This window comes from Hydra vulgaris, chromosome 15 (genome assembly GCF_038396675.1).
Source record: "Hydra vulgaris chromosome 15, alternate assembly HydraT2T_AEP".
Classification (NCBI taxonomy): Eukaryota; Metazoa; Cnidaria; class Hydrozoa; order Anthoathecata; family Hydridae; genus Hydra; species Hydra vulgaris.
The window spans coordinates 12,560,618-12,580,632 of record NC_088934.1 but is presented as its reverse complement, the minus strand read 5'-3'; the positions used below and the strand labels follow the sequence as shown (position 1 = coordinate 12,580,632).

Here is a 20,015-nt window from a genome sequence, read left to right as displayed (position 1 = left end):
ATTTCAATATATTATCCTTTGAAAAAATAATATTCTTTAATTTGTTTTTAAAAACAGAAAAAGAGATAGATGAATCAAAATTAGGCTGGACAATTTTATTCCAGAGATAAGGTGCTCGATAATCTATACAAAATTGATTAAACTTTGTTTGACAAAAGGGTTCTTTTAAATAGTTTTTATTTCGCAAACTATATTTATTCTTTTCTTTAAAGGTAAATAGATCTTTAAAAACATGTAATAAAGGGTTGTTCATACAACAAAACGTAAAACATAAAGTATTATACAAATTAAGTTCAAAAACGTTTAATACATTCATATCTTTGAATAAAGGTTTTGTATTTGAAAAACGATTTAAAAAATGTATTATTCGCATTGCATGTTTCTGATGGCGGTAAAGACATTGCCATTTACTTTTGCCTGTACTTCCCAAGGCAATATTTGCATAGTTTATATAGCTATGAATAAATGAGTAGTATAGTTGTTTTAAATTATTTTTATTTAAATAATTTCTGGCTTTATAGAGGATTCCAATACTTTTTGCAACTTTTGTGGATATATAATCAATATGAGTTTTCTTTGTCATATTTTCGTCAAGATAAATACCTAGGAATTTTAAAACGGAATCTTTTTTTATTTCTACTTCATCAATATAAAGTTTTGGTAAATCATTAGGCAAAAAACGCTTTTTTGTTGAGGAGTGGAAAAGGATCCACTTTGTTTTGTCAATATTTAAGGTTAGTTTGTTGCATTTAAACCAAGTCGAAATTTTTATAAGTTCTTCGTTCATATTTAAAAAAAGTTTGTTAATGTCTTTGTTTGATAAAATCAAATTTGTATCGTCTGCAAACATGATGCTCATAAGGTTCGAGGCCTTATTTAGATCGTTGATGTATACTAAAAAAAGAAGTGGACCAAGTATAGAACCCTGTGGAACACCACATTTTATTTCAATTAATGTTTTATTTTGAAAATCAATAGGAAGCAAATCTTCTCCGTGGTAGACGAATTGCTTTCTATTTGACAAGTATACCATTTGATCAATTTACCAGTTATTCCGTAGAACTCAAGTTTTTTAAGTAGGATATCATGGTTGACTGTATCAAAAGCCTTTGATAAATCGACAAAAACAACAAGTGTATATTGTGGTTTAGCAAAAGAATTCGAGACTTCACGTGTAAACTGAATAATGGCTTGTTCAGTTGAACTATTTTTTTAAGCCGAATTGATTTTTATATAGTAAATTATTTGAAATCAGGTAGTTGCATGTCTTTTCAAAGATGATTTTTTCTAAAATTTTTGAAAATGTAGGAAGGATAGAAATAGGGCGATAATTATTGACGTTTGATTTTTCTCCGTCTTTATAAATCGGGATAACTTTAGCAATTTTTAATAGGTCAGGGAAAACCCCTTGTTGTATAGATGTTTTAAAAACTTTAAATAGAATGTTTTTCAAACTTTCAAAGCAATCTATAATTATGTTCCCGTTTATTCCATCGGCACCGATTGCTTTGTGTCTTTTTAGAGATTTGAAGGCTCTTTCAAACTCTTCAATTGATAAATCTAAGAATAAGTCATGGGGAGAAAGTAAATTATTAGAAGTTGTCAAAAAATCATTAAAAGAAATATTCGTAGAAGGAATCCTATCAGCCAGCCTACTTCCGACATCAGTAAAGTATTTATTAAATTCTTCCGCTATTTCATTTGGTTCATATACACATAAATTGTTTATTTTAATCATTTTTGGAAGAAAATTTGAACAGGTTTTCTGATTCCCCGTTATTTCTTTTAATATTTTCCATATTTGTTTTGAGTAATTTTTATATTAAGTAATAAGATTAGAGTAATAATTTTTTCAAATAGAGTTTTGTAGTTTTTATATATGCGTAATTTAGCGTGTGATTTTGTTTTTAAATATTTTATATACAAATTTTGTTTAATTTTTGAAGATTTTTTAAGACCCTTGGTAATCCAAGGACTTTTTAAGGTTTTTGGTTTTAAGGTTATTTCGAAAACGGGAAAATTTGCATCGTACACCGAGAAGAATGTATTAAAGAACTTATTATAGATTACATTTATGTCTTCACTAAAATTTATATGCTTCCAGTTTAACATTGATAATTGATACTTAAACGTTTTTAAATTTTTTTTGTTAAAAATACGTTTTCTTATAGTTTGACTTTTGATAGTGTTAGGAGTTAAAATTGTGTTGATTGTTAGAAAAATGGGAAAGTGGTCTGATATATCTGATTTTATAATGCCTTTTTGTATGTTATTGTTATATACATCTGTTGTTAAAATATTGTCTATAAGGGTGATTGAGTTTTCTGTTATTCGAGTAGGCCGGTTGATAAGCGGTATTGCTCCTGATACAAATATTTCATCATAAAAAATTTTTATTTTTTTGTTTTCGCTATATCGTAAGCAATCCATATTTAAATCGCCAATTACAAAGTTTTTTTTCTTTTCTCTGTTACCTTTATGAAAAATATTGTGTTTTAAGTATAAGCTTAAATTTTCTGACGCACCACCAGGTGGTCTATAACAACAACCTAGTAGAATGCTTTTGCTTTTAAACTTATCGCTTTTATTGTTTAAAATTTCAATTGTAACGATTTCTTTATCGCCATCAGAAACGCACAAATCATTCCTAACGTTATGCGCAATATTTTGTTTTACGTAAATCAGAATTCCTCCGCCGCGTTTATTCAATTGTCTTTCTAATAAAATTGTTTCAAAACTAGGAAGATGGAGTTATTATTAAGCTCATTTTGTGAACACCAAGTTTCCGTTAAACAAATAATATCAAAATAGTTTTTAGTTTCTTCTATAAAATGTCGAAAATATTCAAAATTTTTGTTCATACTTCTTATATTTATGTGGACAATTCTGATTTTTTTGTTTTCATCGCCGTTTTTAGAAAGAAATTCTTTTAAGTCACTAGCATAATGATAAAAACAATCTATTTTTAAGTCATTAAAATAATTAACATCTGGATCTATGTTTTCATCACAACAATGTATTTGTTTCCGAAGTTGAAAATAAGTGATTCATAGTCCTCCATTTTACATTTTTTGTTGTTATCATTTTGTGTATACTAAATAAGATTTAAAAGAATTTCTTATACTTCTGAGGCGCGCGTTACAAGTTTGGTATATATAACTTTAGCAAACTTACCCTCAGCTCGAAGTTCTTTTGCTTTTGTAAATAAAAGTCGTCTTTTTTCGATTGTGTAATTGCTATTGTCTTCGTTTATATATATTTTTTCGTTCCATAGTTTTCTTTTTTTATATTTATTTAATATGATTTCTCTATCTTTATAGTTAAGAAACTTTACCACGATAGTTCTTTTTCTTTTTCCAGATTCGTGCTTCTTCCCAGTCCTGTGTGCTCTTTCAATTGCAATGTTGTTTTTAATTCCGAGTTTCTCCTTTAAAAACTCTTTGACCTTTGATTCGCTATCTTTCCAAGTTTTTTCTTCTCTTTTGTCAAAGCCATCAAAACGAAGATTGTTTCGCCTACTCCTATCTTCTAATTCTACTAATTTATCTTGAATAATTCCGGTGTATTTTAGATTCACATTGTCTTTGTTATAATTATTCAGTTTTACTTTTAAGTCATTTGATTCCTTAACAACTTGTTCATAATATTCATTCTGAAAAATCATTGCTTTAGTAACTTCAGCGATTTCTCTCTTCAGTAAAGCATTTTCCTTTTTCAATTTTTCAATTTCGTTGTAAAACTTTTCTTCTAATTTATCAAATCTATCTCCAAAGGTTTTTAGTAAAGTGCTTTCATGACATTCCAAAAATTCTTTTACAATTGTTAAAGATTTTGCCATTTTCGAATTATTTCAAAATATAAAAACTTATTTTAGCAGCAATAAAAACGCGTCTTCATAAATTTTGTTTATGCTTTAGTTGCATCCCTGTTTTGTCCATGTTCCACATACAGTATTGGACAAAACATTTGCAACCAACATCGAACAATGCTAAAAAGTGTTCCTAATTTTACATGTCTTAAAAACAAAACAAACTATACTACCACAGCAAACAGTTCAGGAGTCTGGAGTCATAGCATGCCATGACATGAGCAATCAGCTGACAGGTAACAGCACACAGGCAGAATTTTGTTGACAAGTGCCATTTTGCAGCAGACAAAACAAGTTCAACTTTTTTGGTTTGTTTCATTTTCTTAAGTCTGGTCCGTGTCAACGTCACGGAAGTTTTTAATAATTAATAGTATCCAGAAGTTTCCAGAAGTTTCCAGAAGCATGCAGAAGCTTCCAGAAGTTTCCAGAAGAAGCATCTGGAAGCATCCAGTAGCATCCAGATATATCCAGAAAACATTCAGAAGCATCCAGACGCATCCAGAAGCTTCCAGAAGCATCGAAAAGAAGCATCTAGAATCTTCCAGAATAGGTTCACACAGGTTCACTTTACTATATAAGAGACATGTAAATCGACATGTAATTCAGTCAGTATATGAAAGTCAATCAGTCAGTATTATCAAGACAGTTTATCGAAGTGAGTTTTATCAAAGTGTTTTATCGAAGAACATCAATACAAGAAGTGAAATACAACAAGTGTTTCATTACATCAGTACAGTCCACATCCAACCAAGACGTTGTGTTCCACAGAGCATTATTGTATCATCACAAGGTAAATGTAACACGGTAAGCTTTGAGAAGCGTGATTATTTATTTTTATTATTTTTATGACTTTAAGTGCAAAAATGGTCCTGACAGTCTTGGATTGGAACTAAGAAAGAAAACTATTGGCAATTACGTAAGTGGAATGTCACAAAAAAGTGTTTGTGATAAACATCGGGTGAAAAAATGGACCGTATAAAGACTATGTTCCAAATATCGTTCTACGGGGAAGTTGGCAGCAGATAACAAAGGTGGAAGACCGTGCTCCACCACTTCTAGAGAGGATTCTATGATCGTCAGACCCGTCAAGAAGGATCCCTGGATATCATCAGTCGAGATACAAAAGCAATTAGAGCTGTCTGTATCGGACCGAACAATCAGACGACGTGCTGTTGAAGCCAGATTGTTTTCTCGAGGCAATGTAATGGTCTGGGGGTGTTTTTCTGCTAACAGTCTAGATCCAATATATCGAAACGATGGAATAATGGACCGTTTCATGTATAAAAATATCCTGAAAGATGTTATGTTACCTCATGCTGAATGGAATATGCCAATAAAATGGGTTTTTCAGCAAGACAACGATACGAAACACACTGCAAAAGTAGTCAAGCAGTAGTTTCAAGACAACCACCTATCGGTGAGGGATTGGCCGCCTCAATCTCCGGATCTCATTCCTATCGAGAACCTGTGGGAGATCGTCAACCGCAGATTTAATCGTGAAGGTGTTCGTAATAAGGATCAACTGTTTGAACTAATCCAAAAGGCCTGGGCAGCGATTCCACAAAGTTTCATTGATCACCTAATCGAATCTATGCCTCGAAGATGCAAGGCTGTGATCGACAACAAGGGATTTGCCACGAAATATTGATAGCGAAATACAGCTTGGTCAACATTTTGTCGAGTTGCACTTGTTTTATCCAGAAGGAAAGCAACTTTTTTTAATACTTTTGATTAATTTATTTATTTTCGTGTACAAATAATGAACTTTGTGATGAATAAAACTTGAAGAACTTTGTCTCTTAACAGTTACATAGTTATTTCTCTAAATTGAAAAAATGCAGCACTTTTATATAAAGAAACTAAATTAGCTTTATTTGGTTGCACTCGTTTTGTCCGATACTGTACATTCTGGTTTGTCCAATAAATTCTTGTTTTGTACGAGAACTTCTAAAGAAGAAAAATATTTTGAAACTTTAACCTTATCCATACACATGTGTCCTATAGAAGCTGTAGCTTCTGGACGACAAAGACTTTACTAGCTTGACTATTTTTAAAACGTATGTTATGTTTTTTGCAAGCTTAGCAGCATAAATGATTAATGCTTTTTTTCCAAAACCATTTCCTAATGGACACGATTGCCAGCATAATTACTTAGTTTTTCTTCCAAATCACCAAGAATTAGCTTTTCCTTGGTTTTGCTCCTATTTTGGACTTTCCAGAGATCATGGTTTACAGAGTCGAGCGAGGAACTTTATATATTATACTTGCTTTCCGTTGAGACATACCTGTTAAAACTGCGTGTACTGCTAGTTTCATGTTATTCTTAGTCCACAGCATGCGTTTTTTTATTATCTTTGTTGGCAAAGTTGGTTTCATGGTATCATTTGATTTGTTTTCCAAAAGATTTTCACTTTTTTTTTTCATATTTAATATTATTATCAACTAAATAATAATAAATAAAAAACATATATCCATAGGGTACTTTTAGAAAAATCATATACACTATCACTAATGAAAAAATATTTTTGTAAAATTGAAGTTATCAGAACATATTTAACTGTAGTTATAACTAAAACTTTTTGAGCTCATTCTACTTGAAAAATAGAATGAACTCAGAAAATCAGAAATTAATTTAAAATGTGGAAGTTGTTTAAAAGTTAACTTTCCTCACACATAGAAAATAAATAAGTGTGAGAAAATCCTATATAAAAATTTTAAACTAAATACTCTTATACTTGATACAATTTATTGGCAATGACTAGTAAATGGATTAAATAACCGGCCAGTATATGGTATATTAGAAAAGGTTTAATCCAGGATCAGTTAAAACATTATATGTGAGGCATCAACTAAATAATTTTGTTTTAAAATGTTTATAAGATATTTATCTTTTTATTATTTTTCTCTTCCTATATGGACTGCCACAAATACTTGCTACGCATAAAAAATGACGTTAAAGTATGAATTTTCGAAAATAGAACGTAAAATTGTTATACATAATGTGATGTTTTTGATATTCAGTTCATGTGACTAAAACTTTCTAAAATTTTCCTGAAATTGCGATATTTAGAAAGTTTTAATGGAGTCATTGAGTTAAAATAATAGTTTTGGACAAATTGTGCCATATTGTTAGATAAGCTTTTAAAAGTAGCAAGTAAATGGTCAATGACCGGCTAATGGCGTTTTTATCCTATTAGTTTATAAAATACAAAACCATGTATAAAAATAAAACCGTAAAAAGTTATTTCTTTTTTTAAGTAAGCAGAACAGAATAAAAAATGCAAAAAGAAAGAAATCCACTTCTACTAACTACTGTATATACATATATATACAAATATATACATATATTTATATATATATATATATATATATATATATATATATATATATATATATATATATATATATATATATATATATATATATATATATATATATATATATATATATATATATATATATATATATATATATATACAGTATCGGACAAAACGAGTGCAACCAAATAAAGCTAATTTAGTTTCTTTATATAAAAGTGCTGCATTATTTCAATTTAGAGAAATAACTATGTAACTGTTTAGAGACAAAGTTCTTCAAGTTTTATTCATCACAAAGTTCATTATTTGTACACGAAAATTAATAAATTAATCAAAAGTATTAAAAAAGTTGATTTCCTTCTGGACAAAATAAGTGCAACTCGACAAAATGTTGACCAAGCTGTATTTTGCTATCAATATTTCGTGGCGAATCCCTTGTTGTCGATCACAGCCTTGCATCTTCGAGGCATAGATTCAATCAGGTGATCAATGAAACTTTGTGGAGTCGCTGCCCAGGCCTTTTGGATTAGTTCAAACAGTTGATCCTTATTACGAACACCTTCACGATTAATTCAGTGGCTGACGATCTCCCACTGGTTTTCGATAGGGTTGAGATCCGAAGATTGAGGCGGTCAATCCATCACCAATAGGTGGCTGTCTTGAAACCACTGCTTGACTACTTTTGCAGTGTGTTTCGGATCGTTGTCTTGCTGAAAAACCCATTTTATTGGCATATTCCATTCAGCATGAGGTAACATAACATCTTTCAGGATATTTTTATACATGAAACGGCCCATTATTCCATCGTTTCGATGTATTGGATCTAGACTGTTAGCAGAAAAACACCCTCAGACCATTACATTGCCTCCACCATGCTTCACGGTCTTATGGCAGTAACGTATATCGAGGCGTTTTCCGGCCGGTCGACGTACACGACAAATGCCATCGTTCCCAATGATGTTGAACTTCGATTCATCACTGAACAGGACAGTTCGCTATTTCTGCACATTCCAGTCAATATGATATGTAGCAATCAGAAGTCTTTCCTTCTGGTTTTTTAGTGAAATCAGGGGTTTCTTTGCAGGGCGTCGAGAAAACAATCCGGCTTCAACAGCACGTCGTCTGATTGTTCAGTCCGATACAGGCAGCTCTAATTGCTTTTGCATCTTGACTGATAATATCCAGGGATCCTTCTTGACGGATCTGACGATCATAGAATCCTCTCTAGAAGTGGTGGAGTGCGGTCTTCCACCTTTGTTATCTGCTGCTAACTTCCCCGTAGAACGATATTTGGAACATAGTCTTGATGCGGTCCATTTTTTCACCCGATATTTATCACAAATACTTTTTTGTGACATTCCACTTACGTAATCGCCAATAATTTTCTTTCTTAGTTCCAATCCAAGACTGTCGGAAGCCCTTTTTGCTCTTGAAGTCATAAAAATAATAAAAATAAATAATCACGCTTCTCAAGGCTTACCGTGTTACATTGACCTTGTGATGATACAATAATGCTCTGTGGAACACAACGTCTTGGTTGGATGTGAACTGTATTGATGTAATGAAACACTTGTTGTATTTCACTTCTTGTATTGATGTTCTTTGATAAAACACTTTGATAAAACTCACTTCGATAAACTGTCTTGATAATACCGATTGATTGACTTCCATATACTGACTGAATTACGTGTCGGTTTACATGTCTCTTATATATTAAAACGAACCTGTGTGAACCTGTTCTGGAAGATTCTAGATGCTTCTTTTCGATGCGCCTGGATGCTTCTGAATGTTTCTGGATACTTCTGGATCTTCCAGATGCTTCTTCTGGAAGCTTCTGCATGATTCTGGAAACTTCTGGATATTTCCTTTAATTATTAAAAAACTTCCGTGACGTTAACACCGACCAGACTTAAGAAAATGAAACAAACCAAAAAAGTTGCACTTGTTTTGTCCGTTGCAAAATGGCACTTTTCAGCGAAATTCTGCATGTGTGCTGCCACCTGATTGCTCATGTCATGGCATGTTATGACGCCAGACTCCTGAACTGCTTGCTGTGGTAGTATAGTTTGTTTCATTTTTAAGACATGTAAAATTAGAAACACTTTTTAGCATTGTTCGATGTTGGTTGCAAATGTTTTGTCCAATACTGTATATATATATATATATATATATATATATATATATATATATATATATATATATATATATATATATATATATATATATATATATATATATATATATATATATATATATATATATATATATATATATTATATATATATATATATATATATATATATATGTAAGAAAACAGATCGCCGTGAAAATACATTTCTACTGTTTATATCAAAAACAGATTGTCATAAAAAGATGTAGAAATTGATATTTTTTACTTTCCTCACTAGCATTTGTGTCAATTGTTCTAATAATCCTCGGGCGGTCGAAGTATTTTTTGATGTTTGAAAATTTAGGGCTTTTTTATTCCTAGGCTCCAATCATCGTAAATTTTTGCAAAGCAACCTTATTGACATAAGTATAAACATATAAATATTTGTAGTTTTCTCCATTTCAGGAAGTTAGCACAAACGTCAAAAAATGATGCATCCGCACCTGTTATCGATTTAACTGCTTTTTTTTTGTCTAATTTCTTCCTGTTAAATGTTTGTAACTTAAAACCAAAATAAAAATGTAAGAAAAAACTTTTCTAACTTTTTTTAGAGTGATTGTCTCTAAAATTTCTTAAAATCTATACAAAAAATATTTTTTGTTTAGGTCTTTATTTTGTACACTTTGAAGTGAACAAAATACAGACCTGTTTTTTACACTCAATAAATAGTTTTTACATGCTTCTTAATCCACCAGACAATTTTTTGTTTTATTTGGTATTTAGTTGCTTCATTAAGGTGGTAGACTGCTAAAAAACATTGAAAAAAGTAGTTTTTCAAAAGTTGATTAGTTAAAAACTTTAACTATTGCTGCTTTTAAAAACATACATATTATTTTACAAAAAAACATAAAAAGGCCTAAAAAAACAGTTTAAACTTAGTAGGGTGATTTTGCTTCCCCTAGCAACGCTCATAGCAACGTCAAAATAAGGCAATTTTAACTAAATTTTACAAAATCTAAGCACTCAAACCAATAGCTACTTCTTTGTTTTTTGTTTTTCTATGTTTAAATGACATGGTGTGAAAGAACAACGTTGTTGAATTGGTTTATTACTATATATTAACTCGATAAAAGTGCATACTATCAACATGGGTTCTGCAGAAAGAAGAAATAAGTCTAAAAGCAAAAAACGTAAATGTTATAGATTACTTGCGAATAAAATTCACTTGACTTCTGAATATACTACTTCAAGTTCAAATAATACATCAAATAATACATCTCTAACAAATACTTCTTCAAGCAAATCAGCATCTGCTGAAAAGTTAAATTTACCTACTTCTGATACTCCAAGTATTAGTCAAGATAGTAATCCTGAATGTTACATTTATTTAATTCTGATGTCTTGAGTTCAATTTTAAATCTTGTTGGTTCTTTTCCAAAATGCCAATCTTTAATAAAATTGAATAATGATTTATCAAGAAAGAAAGGATTTTCACATCGACTTGTTTTGTGTTGCACTGCAAAAAAATGTCAATGGCAAAATGAGTTTTTTACCTCAAAAAAAATTGAAAAAAACAGTGATAATGAAACACAAGGCATGAAATCGTTTGACAATAATATCAGAATGTGTGTAGCTTTCAGAGAAATTGGAAAAGGTTATGCTGCAATGGAAAGTTTTTGTAACATAATAAACAGTCCACAACCAATGCAAAAAAAAACATACAATAACATTGTCTATAAATTGCATTCGTCTTATATCAAAGTTGCCCAAGATTCAATGAAGCGAGCAGCTGCACAAGCACAACGTACAAGTGAGTCTACTATTGGTGACCCTGATATAAAAAATGTTCCTGTAAGTGTTGATGGAACGTGGCAGCGACGCGGTTTTTCCTCGCTGAACGGTGTTGTTACAGCTATTAGTAATGGGAAGTGTGTTGACACTCAAACTCTCATAAAGGATTGTAAAAGTTGCCAATATTGGCAGAGAAACAAAGATATCCCGGGATACAATGACTGGGTAGAATCACATATTTGCCCAATTAATCACAAAGGTAGTGCAGGTGCAATGGAAGCTATTGGGGCATTGCAAATATTTAAACGATCAACTGTTTTTAACAAACTGCGTTATACAAAATACTATGGTGATGGTGACAGTAAGTCTTACCAAAATATAGAAAGTAATAATGTTTACCCAGGGTATAAAATTGAAAAAAGTGAATGTGTCAGTCATGTTCAAAAAAGAGTTGGGTCTCGTTTACGCTCTCTTAAAGTATTGTACAAGGGAAAAGTTTTAAAAGATGGTAAAAGACTTACTGGAAAAGCAAGGATGACAGATAAAGTCATTAATACATTGCAAAACTATTATGGAATGAGTATACGAAAAAACAAAGGGAATTTGTATGGCATGAAAAAATCCATAGCAGGACTAATTCATCACTGTTCTGAAAGCAGCAGCGATGAAGAACGCCATAAGTATTGTCCACGTACTAGCGATTCGTGGTGTAAATATCAAAGGGACAAGATTAATCAAACTTTGACTTATAAAAACAGTATAAACATTCCAGAAGCTGTTTGTGAAATTATAAAACCTATTTTTTCACATAAAGATCTTGGTGCAAACAAGTTATTAAAAAGATGTCTTGATGGAGAAACACAGAATGCAAATGAATCGCTCGATAATGTAATTTGGACAAAATGCCCAAAAAATGTGTACGTGGGTAGGTCAACACTTGAAATTAGTGTCGCATCTGCTGTCATACAGTTTAATGATGGTAAAACTGGTATGATAGATGTTCTTCACAGTTTAGGAATTTTACCAGGACATTTTACTAAAAACGGTTTTCAAAATAGTGATGTGCTACGTGAAAAGCTTATGGACATAAAATCATCTGAAAAGTTTAAAAAACAAAGAAAAAAGCTTAGAGCAACAAGGAAGGGGTTTGATGATAAGCACAATGATGAAGAAGGAACATTATATGAAAAGGGGGGGGGGGGTTCACCTGTTTTCAAGTGTTAATATATTTGTATTTTCAAAATATAAAGTTTTATTTGCATTTTTCTCTGTTGTAAAGTTTTTCATATTCTGGATAAGATTGCGGGAGCTGTATTTGTCCAATTGATTTGAAATTTTGTACAGATGTTCATTTTTATGAGCTTTATGTCCTGAGATAAAGAAATTTTGGATAAAAATTAAAATTAAATTTTTTGGGCTGTTTTGGGGTCAGGAATTTTACCTAAATTTAGACGCATAGAAAAAGCTTATGGTGCATCGAAATTGAAAAAGATTCAAATTTTTTGTTTATCTCAGGACATTTATCTACTTAAAAGGTACACAACTGTAAAATTTTGAGACTTGATATATTTTACTTTTTGAGATATCTTTTCCAAGAACTTTGCACTTTTTAGGCCTAAAAACACTTAAATTTGCCCAAAAATTAGAAAGAGGAAAAAAAAAAAAAAATTTTTTTAATCCTATTTATCGTGTTTAAAATGAGAAAATCAATTTGAATAATGTCAGATTTTAAATTTTTTTTTTTAGCAGTCTACCACCTTAAGAGCTAACCGCTTTGCCACAAAGCACTGCGAAAGAACATTTAACAAGGAAATTCATACCGCTTTGCATACCGATGTTCAAATCAAACATCAAACAATCAAATCAACGCAAAGCCAAGCGTCAAACTTTGGACCTTTTGATTTAAAGCGAGCGTTTTTATCATTTTTTGCTGACTGTACTAGTAATAATCTTTTGATTCTCGGCCCACAAAGAAAATCTAACGCACCAATGCACGCGAAGAACACAAATAATTTTCAAAAAAATTTCTTTACTGGAGTGGTTTGAATTGTGTAACTTATTATTTTGAATACTAAATTTGTGAAAATAATTTTTATACGGATTCGACAATTTTACCGACTATTCAAGAAAAATGAAATTCAAAATCATTTAGCAACAAAGTAACATATTATACATCAAACCATAAATATAGTTTAAATATGTTGTAAATATATAAATAGATATCAAAAATTACAAATTTGTTAAATACCATTAAAGAATAAAGACTTGTAAAATATTCACATTCAAAATGGTTTATAAAAAAGTATCGAATAAATTAAAATTCCACAAAAAATAAAAACAGCGAGATCGTTTCCCCTAAAATAAGAACATTTGAAGCAGCTGCAGAATATGATTTAGAAAAAGAAGTGACGCTATTTATAAAATTTACACTCGTGTAGAGCGTTCTTCTATTAAAAGGCTGTATTGGTCGATCATTTTGTAATAAATTTTCTTCTTTAACTAAATTACTGATGTTATGATAATGTCCTTTCAATGTACGAAAATCTTGTAACTGAAAAAATTTAAAGTAGTCAAGTTAAAAATTATTAAAATAAAGTAAATAATAAAAAAAATTTTGTTTAAAATAATGACTGAAAAATAACACAAACTTAAACAAATATTTTATCAATTAAAACAATTAAACAAATATTTTATCAAAACAAAAACCTGAAATATTCATAAATTAACACTTTAATATTTGTTTTAATTACTAATTTAAAAGATAAAAACTATTTAACTATGCTCGCGTACACAGCTGATGTACACAATTGCCCTTAACTGTTTAAAAGTTGTAAAGACTTGAAAAAAACCGACGCGTTTTTTGTTTAAGCACTCTGAAAAACATGTTTTGTATGTTTATTTTTGTTGTTGTTTTTTTTGGGGTATTCTTTATATTTTAGATATTATTTGAACCTTGAAACAGTTCCATCTCCAATAAACTTTGAAATATACATGTTTTTTTATTTAATATAATGTATTGATCTGCATTTTACGGTATTTAATAAAATGTATCGATCTGTTATTTTGCGTTTACATTTTGCATAAAGCAAAAATATTACATGAAAAAGTAATAATATCAAAATCTCAGAATAACCCGAAAATCCTCTACAAATACATCAACAACCAGCTAAAAATTAAAGATAAAACTCGTTCTCTAACGATTCAGAGGAAGTTACCGAAACTCTTCCCGATATACTTAAACTTTTGAACTCTTAATTCAAATCATTGTTTACTCTTGAAAATTCCAAAAATTTTCCATTGTTAAATAAAAGTGATGTTAAACCTAAATGCAATTCTAATAACAACTTGGGTTTCTCTATTGCAGACATTATTAATAAACTTACCGATCTAAACCCTTACAAATCTTTTGGATCTGAAGGCTTGCACCCTTGAATACTTAATATATGTGCAAAAAGCTTCGCAATTCCACTTACAAAAATCTTCTATGAATCTTTTAATTCAGGAATAGTACTCTCAGGAAATTACCAAATATTAGTCCGGTCTATAAAAAAAAGGAGACAAACCATTTCCTGAAAACTATTGACCAATTTCACTAACCTCCGTTGCGTGCATAACCTTTGAAAGATTTCGTCTTCCCTAGCATCGCACCAGTTTATAAACGTAATCTACCTCGACTTTGTTGATGCATTTGATTCTGTGCCTCAAAACAGACTCATGTTAAAATTAAAATCATTCGGAATAAACGGCTAACTACTAGAATGGATTAATTCCTTTTAAGTAGGTAGAAGGCAACGCAGTACAATTAAAAATACTAGCTCTGTCTGGATTGATGTTCTCAGTAGCGTTCCTCATGGTTCTGTTATCGGCCCGCTTCTCTTTATTCTTTTCACAAACGATCTTGCACAACTTACTGAAACTTTTGAAATATTTGCCGACGATACTAAACATTTTTCTAAAACTTTAACGCAGACTTATTTCGTTGATCTGCAGGATCGTTTCAATCAGTTGTCTCCAAATCTCTACAGATTCTCAGTATGCTAAAAAAAACATTTACCATCATTGATAGAAAAAATGGCTCTCAAATTATATAAAGTGTTTATAAGACCACACCTTGAATCTGCAGTGTCTGATTATGCCCCGTACTTAAAAACTGATGCAGCTTTGGTTGAATCTGTTCAACGTAAAGCAACAAAATGGGCTTCAAGCTTGAGACATCTTTAATACTGCAAAAGACTAAAAATCTACCACCACTTGAGTTTCTGCCAAGTCTTTATTACATCGATTTATACAATTAATGATAAATATCAACCAAAATTTATTTAGCTGATATATATCACAACACTTTGTCACGTGGTCACCATAGTAAAACAAGGCATGAATATGTTCCAAACTGTCTTCCAGGACACAACCAACTATATAATAGATCAGCAATATACTGGAACGAACTACCCGAGCAAGTAAAATTCTACTCAACTGTACTTTCTTTTAAAATTAGACAAGATCACTGGTTGGGGATAAAATTCGCAACGAATATTTATAAAACAACTATAATAATAACAAAAATAATAATAGTATATTGCCCTATATGTTAGCTACAACCATACACACATCAATGTTAAAAAAACATTGCCAAATATAAGTAAATTTATGTTTTGTAAAGTTACACGTTTGTAATACTACTGAACTAAATTTTAAACATAGTTAAGATATGTTCATTTATTATGTCAACAGTACAATCTGCTTCATGTCCTGCTGCCTTGTAGTATACGCCTTTTTAGGCAAAGGCTAGGAGATGCCAACTCCGATTAAAAACACCCCCTGCCTTGGGGCTCTTGGTTGATTAAAGGCTAAAGATGGTGTCTCGATAAAAATACTCATCTTGGGATGATGTTAAATGCATCCGGCTACTGACTTGTAGAAGGCCTTCTAGGCAAAGACTTAAGGGGTAGACAAATTCTATTTATTGACCAGCCTGGCACCCCTTCTTCATCTATTAGGCTGGCGCAGATGTATTTTTAATACATTGTTTCCAGTTTAGGATGTTGAATGCTGGATCTTCTTGACTAAATGCGTGGGTTTTGCTTGTGTCTCTGTTTTTATGACTAGGCAACTCATTCTATTATCTCCTAATGAGGGTACAGCTCTAAAACTCAGTTTTATGGTTCTGAGGCCGGCTGGTAGTCAGGTTTCCTGAACTCTCAGGTAGCTCTCAGAGAGGCTGATTCCATCAACAGCTGAAAAATATCAAAGTATTAACAGTGCCATGTTGCGCATGGATGGTGTCCCTGTTTGTACTTTTGGTGTGCATTACGGAGGCCACATTTAGAGCCCATTGTTACGGCTTAGGGTTTATTAGTAGTAATGAGGCAATTGCTTGGGCTATTAAACGGTGTTCTAAGTACTATCTATGCTTTGAGTCAAGTTCTTCAATCTAATTTAAAAATGAATAAAGTACCAAAAACTATAAAACACAAAAAACCATCATCATCACCAAGTTCTCTAAACCTATCATTCACTAATATTCGTGGTCTTCGAAGTAACTTTTCTTCTGTTGAGTCTTATCTCTTACAAAGTTCACCAGACCTACTTGCTCATAGTGAGACTAATTTGAGTTCGGCTGTCTCATCTTGTGATCTTAGTGTTGATGGTTATCTGCCTCTAATTCGTAAAGACTCCAATAGTCACATGCTTGGCCTGGGCATTTACATATGTAAGAATTCACCCATTTGTCGTGAAACTAGGTTTGAATCCACTATTCTTTCATGTGCTTTCGTTTAGCACCACTTCACTCTATTGCCTTTCTCTTTGTTCTATATTGCTCTCCTTCATCTCAAGACTGCACTCTTTTTGACATTATTTCTGATCAAATTGACCAAGCACTCTCTCTTTATCCATCAGCTAATATAGTTGTCGTCGGTGACTTGCTCACCACTCTGAATGGCTTGGCTCTAGTGTGAGTGACTCTGCAGGCATTAAAGCCCACAACTTTGCCTTTCTCAATCCCTAACTCAAATAGTCAACTTTCAACTCGCTTTCCTGACAACCCGAATCATGTACCTTCTTTACTTAACTTATGTTTTGTTTCTGATCCTAGTCAGTGTTCAGTTTCTCCACATTCACCTTTAGGTTCTTCTGATCACAGTTTGATTTCTCTAAAACTGATATCTCATTCTTCTTCATCACCTGAATCCCCCTATTATCGAACCTCTTAAAACTACAGTAAAGCTGACTTGGATTCTTTCCGTGATTTTCTTCGTGATGGCCCTTGGGTAGAAATCTTTCGTCTTCCTGTTGACAAATGTGCTTCTTACATAACTTTGTGGATTCAGGCTGGCATGGAATCTTTTATTCCCTCTCGACAATTCCAGGCCAAGCCTCACTCTCCTCCATGGTTTTCCTCACACTGTGCTGCTGCGATTGCCAATTGAAACCGTTACTTCCATATTTATCAGCTAAAAAATTCTCCAGAAAACAGACGTCTGTTTATTACTGCTAGAAACAATTGTAAAAAGGTTTTGTCTAACGCCAAAACCCGCTATTCTCAGGTCATGAAATCTCGTATCTCATCTCAAAAATTAGGCTCTCGTGACTTCTGGAGAATCTTTAATAATATCAATAATAAGGGCAAATCTATAATTCCACCTCTCTTGTATGGTTCAGACTTTGTCACCTCACCTAAAGAGAAAGCTGAATTGTTTGCTAAAAACTTTTCATCAATATTATCTCTTGATTCCACTAGTTGCGTTCTACCTGATACTGCTAACAAACAGGTTGATCCATTGCTTGACATTCATATCACTCCAGCATCTGTATCTAAAGTGATTTCCTGCCTAGACTCTTCTACAGCATGTGGCCCGGACAACATACCTGTTATTATCTTGGAGAAGTGTTCTCCGGAGCTGTCATCTATACTCTCAAAACTATTCAACAAGTGCTTATCAGAGTCTTGTTTTCCTGCCTGCTGGAAAGCGGCATCTGTTATCCCTATTTTCAAAAATCTGGAAAGCAATCTGATTTGTCTAACTATTGTCCCATTAGTCTTCTTCCTATCATAAGCAAGGTTTTTGAATCTTTAATTAACAAACACTTAATTTCTCATCTTGAATCTAATAACTTACTTTCTGACCATCAATATGGATTTCGATCTTCTCGTTCTACAGCTGATTTGCTAACAGTATTAACTGACAGGTTCTATCGTGCATTAGATGAAGGTGGAGAGGTTAAGGCCATTGCTCTTGACATTTCAAAAGCTTTTGATAAAGTTTGGCATGCTGGTCTTCTCCATAAGCTTTCTTCTTATGGTGTATCTGGCAACATCTTTAAGATCATTGAATCCTTCCTTTCCAATCGCAGCATAAAAGTTGTCCTTGATGGACAACACTCTTCCTCTTATTCTGTAACTTCAGAGGTTCCTCAAGGTTCTATCCTTGGCCCTATACTCTTTTTAATTTACATTAATGATCTTCCAGATAATCTCACATCTAAGGTGGCATTGTTTGCTGATGATACTACCATTTATTCTTGTCGTGATAAGAAACCAACACCTTCTAATTGCTTGGAGGGGGCATTTGAGCTTGAAAAGGATCTCACTTCTGCTACAGCATGGGGCTCACAGTGGCTGGTGAACTTTAATTCAGATAAAACTCAATTTTTTTCAACCAATCGTTATCGCAATAATTTAGATCTTCCTATATTTATGAACGGTGATGTACACGATGAGTCACCTTCTCTTCATCTTCTAGGATTAACTCTTACTTCCAATCTTTCTTGGAAACCATATATCATAACAGTTGCAAAATTAGCATCTGCTAAGGTTGCATCTCTTTATCGAGCTAGTCACTTTCTTACTTCGGATTCTATTCTCTATCTCTATAAATCCCAAATCCAACCTTGTATGGAATACTGTTGCCATATCTGGGGCGGATCTTCTAATGATGCCCTTTTTCTTTTAGACAAGGTGCAAAAACGCATTGTATACATAGTTGGACCTGCTCTTGCAACCAGCCTCCAACCATCACATTGTCGTAATGTTGCTTCTCTTTCTCTTTTCTACAAATACTACAATGGGCACTGCTCTAAAGAGCTAGCGTCTCTTGTGCCATCTACTAAAATTCATTCTCGTGTTACTCGTCATTCAATTAAGTGTCATCCTTTTTCTGTGGCTGTTCCTAAGTGCTCCAAAAACTATTAAAAACTATCGTCTATTTTTTCCCTCGAACATCAGTTTTTTGGAATTTGCTTCCTTCATTTTGCTTTCCTGATTTATATAATTTGCAATCTTTTAAGTCGTCCGTCAATCGTTATCTTGCTCTACAATCTTCATCTTTTCTCTCTAAGTAACTTCTAACTTTAATTAGTGGCTGCTTGCAGCCTTGTTGGAAGCGAAGATGTTAAAAAAAAAAAAAAAATGTCAACAAAATAGGAGAGAGAAATATGAAATTTTTTGACAATTGTTGACAAGGGAAAAGAGGGAGGTCAAGAAAAGTGGACGCCAACAATATTACTTTTTTAAATAAATTAAATTATTTTAAAAAAAAGAAATAAAAGATTTTTTTCTATTTAATTTTCTTGATGGAGAGGAAGGAAGGAGGGGAGGGGAAAGAGTCAAATGTTGGTGTAACTTGAAAAAAGAGGAATGAGGGGCTCTGGAAGTTTGACAAATTGTTGACAAGGAGAAGGAGGAGGAGGTAAAAATTTTCAAAAAATTGTTGACATAATTAATGGACAGCCACTAGGAAGAATTAAAAGATTTAATATTGTTAGTCTGTAATAGTTATTTACGATCTTGTTGCAGCGTTATTCTTATGCTATATTGTTCATATGCTTCAATACTGTCTAATACTCCTAGTGAAATTTTATCGCTTTCATCAACAAGTACAGTACTTGAAAATTCATTTAGTAGACAATCTTTAATCCACAATTAAAAGCG

At 32.1% G+C, this 20,015-nt stretch overlaps 1 protein-coding gene across 1 annotated transcript in view; it reads right to left on the bottom strand.

The window, feature by feature from the left end:
• Positions 1-13,223: 13,223 nt before the first annotated feature.
• Positions 13,224-20,015, bottom strand: part of LOC136072011 (carbonic anhydrase 7-like) — a 56,238-nt gene continuing 49,446 nt past the window's right edge. Inside the window, exon 9 of the mRNA XM_065819477.1 lies at positions 13,224-13,637. Within this exon, the coding sequence (XP_065675549.1) occupies positions 13,401-13,637 (237 nt within the window). The 3' untranslated portion in view covers positions 13,224-13,400. The remainder of the gene's footprint in view (positions 13,638-20,015) is intronic.